This window comes from Condylura cristata, unplaced genomic scaffold (assembly GCF_000260355.1).
Source record: "Condylura cristata isolate star-nosed mole 26May11 unplaced genomic scaffold, ConCri1.0 scaffold00029, whole genome shotgun sequence".
NCBI classification, from domain to species: domain Eukaryota; kingdom Metazoa; phylum Chordata; class Mammalia; order Eulipotyphla; family Talpidae; genus Condylura; species Condylura cristata.
The window spans coordinates 12906327-12911329 of record NW_004567130.1 but is presented as its reverse complement, the minus strand read 5'-3'; the positions used below and the strand labels follow the sequence as shown (position 1 = coordinate 12911329).

The 5003-nt window shown below is 37.7% G+C and overlaps 1 protein-coding gene across 1 annotated transcript in view; it reads left to right on the top strand.

The window, feature by feature from the left end:
- Positions 1-184: 184 nt before the first annotated feature.
- CCDC64 (coiled-coil domain containing 64) overlaps positions 185-5003 on the top strand; it is a 64398-nt gene continuing 59579 nt past the window's right edge. Inside the window, exon 1 of the mRNA XM_012730985.1 lies at positions 185-324. Coding sequence (XP_012586439.1) covers positions 274-324 — 51 coding nt within the window. The 5' untranslated portion in view covers positions 185-273. The remainder of the gene's footprint in view (positions 325-5003) is intronic.

The window sequence follows — 5003 nt, the reverse complement described above, 5'->3', positions numbered from 1 at the left end:
GCCGCCGCCGCCGCCGCCCTCATCTCTTTTCCCGGGGGGCCCGGGGAGCTGGAACTGGCGTTAGAGGAGGAGCTGGCGCTGTTGGCGGCCGGGGAACGGCCGTCTGACCCCGTGGAGCATCCTCAGGCCGACACCGGGCCACCGGTCGAGGGGGCCGGACTGCAGCCGCCGCCCGCCCAGGATCTCGAGCTGCTATCGGTGATCCGACAGAAAGAGAAGGATCTGGTGTTGGCGGCCCGGCTGGGCAAGGCACTGCTCGAGAGGAACCAGGACATGAGCCGGCAATACGAGCAGATGCACAAGGAGATGACAGACAAGCTGGAGGTGAGGACGTGTCTCCTGGGATGGGTGGAAAGCGGGGGTCCCGCCCGGCTCTGGGCTGCTTCGTGATCCATTCACCCTTATCCTCCACCTCTTCTTTGCCCATCTTACTTCACAGAAAAGCACCTGCGAGGGGCGTGGGGAGTGAATAGGATGGTTTCAGATTATCAGACCTGGATATGGGTTGAAGGCACCAGACTTTCCCACCGTGCTCACAGCAAATGGGTCCATGCCCAGCTCCAACCGCTGAGCCGTTCTATATATGTACTGTACACAGTATCTAAAATAGAGCTTACAGTATGACTAATTTATACAGCATTGAGGTGAACCGAGAAATGCGGGAAGCATTTAAAATATGCTCCAGGTTTTCAGAGTAGTTAATCTCTAATCAGGGTGTTAACCTGAAGCGGTTCAGTTTCCCCCCTTGTGGCCTCCAGATGCCCTTGTCTTAACTTCCTGGCAGCTCAGAGTTGTGGGAAACAAGTGCCCCTAAAGGAGCTTTATATAGCCCTCAAATACTCGGGGATTAGGAAATGTGTTGCCATTGCAGAAATCAGGAGAGCCTGAGCCATGGACTGCTGGTAATGGATTTAATTTGAACCTGAGTATTTATGTGTATTTAAACAGTACTTTCTGTGTTCTGTCTCACATGTGCAGTTGGGTGACCAGAGGCAACCAGTGAGAACCATATTACTTTAATTACTGTTATAAATACCCTTACATTTTTTTAAACAGTTTCTGCTAGTTCTCTGGACCAGAGTCTCCCAAGAGCAATGCCTGTTTGTTTTCTTGCTCTTAGCTGGAAAAGGGCCTGAAAGTGGTGCAGAATGCACTTATTTCTAAAAATTAAGAGAGGCTTTTTTTTTTTTAAGCAGGGATTCCTGTGGCAGTGAAAATGAGATTATTCTTTTTCTACCAGTGCATTTACAGTTGATACCCAGGTGGGCTGCAACAGTTCTTTTCATTCTTAGTTACAAGAGCTTAGTACAGCTCTCTGAATAAGGTTTGAAGCTGACCCAGTCTGGCTCCGTATCACTGCTACCAGTTGAACCCTCAGAATGTAGATTCAGGCATTTCTGTAATAATATTTAAATGGGCCTGTATTCTCATGATGTAGTGAAAGTAAATCAGGGAGAAATAGGGAAACCAGTGAGTACCCTGTAGTTCAGTTGGCCTGTTAACTAGGCTTGCCAGTAGATGAACTCCTGAGATATCTCTTTTAAAAGTGGTTTGTGAAACCAATAGGTCGACTGCCAAAAAAGCAACCCAATGAATTGGATTGTTTAATTTTCAATTGAAGTAGAGGTCTTAGAAATAAAAGAGTGTCTATTTTTTTTTAAGAGGGATTCAGTTACATGACTCTGTAAAAGTACTATTGCAGAGATTTATACTTGTGATTTGAAATTCCTTCAGTGAGGGACTTGATTAAAGACAACTGACTTGAAAGAAACATATCAGTCAGTTTGACTAGTGGTAGATTTCAGAGTAACCCTGAGTGTGTAGTTACACACATCCTAGGTTCCAGGCATGACCTTTATCCATTTCTTCAACAAAGGGAAAAGATTTCATATTTCTGCACTGACAAAAAGTGTCTATTGTCAAAGCATAAATTACCTTTGACTCTGTTTTGTACTTGCTAGATGGTAATAAAATCATATGAAGCTCAAACGTTCAAAAAAATCTTCACTCTTCTGCAGGTCAACATGCGAACTCCAGTGTTAGTTTATTTTTAATTTCTGGAAGTTGGTTGCACATTAATGTCAACATACTTAATACTACTGAACTGTACACTTAAAATTGCTTTTGATGGTAAATTTTATGTTTCATATACTTTACCACAATTTAAACAACAGTTTTTTAAAATTTATTTTTCAAAAAAACCCATTCAATATTGGGCTTTGTTGACATGGATTGATGGGAGGATATTCAGTTATACTATTTTTGTATGTATATTTGAAAGTAATTATTTAAAAAATTAAACATTTTTTAATGTCTACTAGTAAATATCACAAAGGTATTGCTATTAGTTGCTTGTTAATTCTTACTGTGTTAATTAAGAGTGACTAATCTGATTAGCAGGGGCCTATTGTGAAACCTGCAGGTGAAATTTCTCCATGGTATTTTTCCAACAGCCTAGATTTTAGAATGTCTGCTTAGATGTAATACTTTGTAAACGTTTACACAGTTATTCCACTATTTATTCCACTATGTTTTCCACAAAACATTTGAGAGTAGAGAACCAGCACTTCCTTCAAAAAGCATTTGTACTTTTCCACAAACTGTCAGACCCTTAGAGTCAAACACTCAGAGAATGTGGCTTAACTGTTCAGTAATTAGATTGACTTTATTTTAGGCCCACCTGTTCCCTGACTTTCTAACTTTGTGACTATCAAGCCATTTTCAAGATCTTTTCTACCAATTCATTGATTAATGACTAGTTCTGTGTGCTTAAATCCAAGATTTTGTTCCTGTCATTTGAAACATACTCACTCTTACACTCCTTTTTCAACTAAAGCTCATTCTTTAAAGTCTTTAGTGGTATAAGGGCTAACAACATAAAAGTTTTCTTAGCTATTCATCTCAGGGTTAAACTGAAGATTCAATTTAATTTGAAAGACTAAGGTTTTGAATGCTTTTCCATCTTTAAATGGATGTCCTGTATCTTATTCATTCACTAAGTCGAATTTTCATGTGCTTAAAATGTTGAAAGCATTTTGTAAACTTTTTTCTGCTTCTAAAATTAACTTTTTAAAACTTACATCAAGTTAGGGTCTTATTTTTTTCCTCCAGAATATGAAAGTAACTTCTAATTTACACACTTTTCCCCCAGAGGTTAAACATTTTGTTTTCTAAAGATTGCTTTTTATACATGGATCCCCTTTTTTGCATTTCATCTAAAGATGAATTGTCTGTCACTGCAGAAATAATAATATCTTTCCCCTTCCTTAGGCCAATTCTCATGATTCTAGAACTATTTTTTAAGGGGCACAAACAAGTAATGAAAATGATTTTGTAATGGGAGTCACTCGATCCAAAGAAACCAAGTGTTTTTTATTTGTATTCAGTGCTAGGTCCGCTAAAAAAAAAAAGAAAAAAAAGTTTTCTTTGTGTTTTTCAAGAACTGTAACCTGAGCTAATGAAATGATGTTACTTTTTTATTTGCAGAAATCCATTTCTGTAACAACCATTTTTAGGTAGCCTAATGGTATTGTTTGTTCAGAGTTTTAGACAAACTTATTTTTTATAATGGTGTTAGAATCCCAGAAAAATTGGATAGTGTGATTTCCATCTCTCCAGTCTTGAGTATCTTCTATTAATAACATGCTACGTTAGTAGCGTACACTTGCCATTATTGAAAAGCCAATGTTGATACATCATTACTAATAAAATCCTTAGTTTTTTAGTTTTCTTAGCCTTTACCTAATGTTCATTTTCAGCAGCCCATCCTCAATACCATATTACATTTGATTTTCCTTTCTTCTTAACCTCTCCTTTGCCACAACAGTTTCGTAGACTTCTGCTGTTTTTTTTTTATGACCTTGACAGTTTTAATGTTAGCTTTTAAAATGCCACAAACAGGAATATCGGATCAGAGCCTAAACCCCACACTGCCAACATTCTGCCTGAGTATACTGGCTAAGTCAGCACCTCTCTGAAAGTATAACTGTAGAAGAAACCTTTCTTTTCTCTAAGTGTTTCAAAGGCCAAATTATTTATATTCATTAATAGGAAAGTCTTGATTTTTTAACAAAGGGTTGGGAGACCTGAATTGAAGTTTGTCATGTGTCCAAGGAACTATGAGGACAGACTAGACTGATCAGCGCCACCTGTCCCAACCTCCTCCCCCCAAGTGGATTGGATTGTTTTAGTTGCTTGGTTGGACTATTCACTAACAGCTGTTTGCTGAATATTTTTAAGTCTCTCTGTTCTTTTAGAACACAAGCCTAATTTATCTGGCCTCTCAGCAACACTGTGATTACTGAGTTCTTGCTGTTGCCTTCTGCTCAGTCTTTTTCATTTTGGAAAAACTCAATAAAACCAAATATCACAATTTTAGGATTGCAATTAGCATTTGTTTTCTGCATTCTATCTCTGAAGTATCTATAGTGACTAAAACATTGTCATTTTTTTTAAAGTTTAGCAATTTGAGGGGAAAAGAGCAAAACAATTCTCATGTTGATGAGAAGTCCCTCCTTTTGATTTCTTCCCCCATGTGCTCCAGACTGAGACTGTATAAAATATAATGTGATTTTTTTTTCAACAGATATCCTAGAGTAGCTATTTCCAAATGAGTTATCCCCTTAAAGTAGTCAACTTGGGAAGTCACACATTTATTTTAATGAAAACTGCCTTTGCTGATGTACTCAGATTTTTAATTTTGGACGTTGTTTTTATCTGTTGGCACATTCTTTTGAGTGCTCTGTCATAGTAAATTTCCATCTCTTGGGGTTAAATTTGACATTTAGAAATAAGTCACTCAGAGCAAAGTTGGGGGAATAAGATGATAGAATGAAATGGAATAATCAATCTCTTTTTTGACATACCTCAAATGTGAAGTAATAGAACTGATCTTTTTTCTTTTCTTTTTTTTTTTTTTTTTTTTTTTTTTTTTTTTTTTTTTTTGCGAAACTCTTAAAATGGCCTGTAACTTTTTCCAAAAGAAGCATTCCAAAAAATATTTG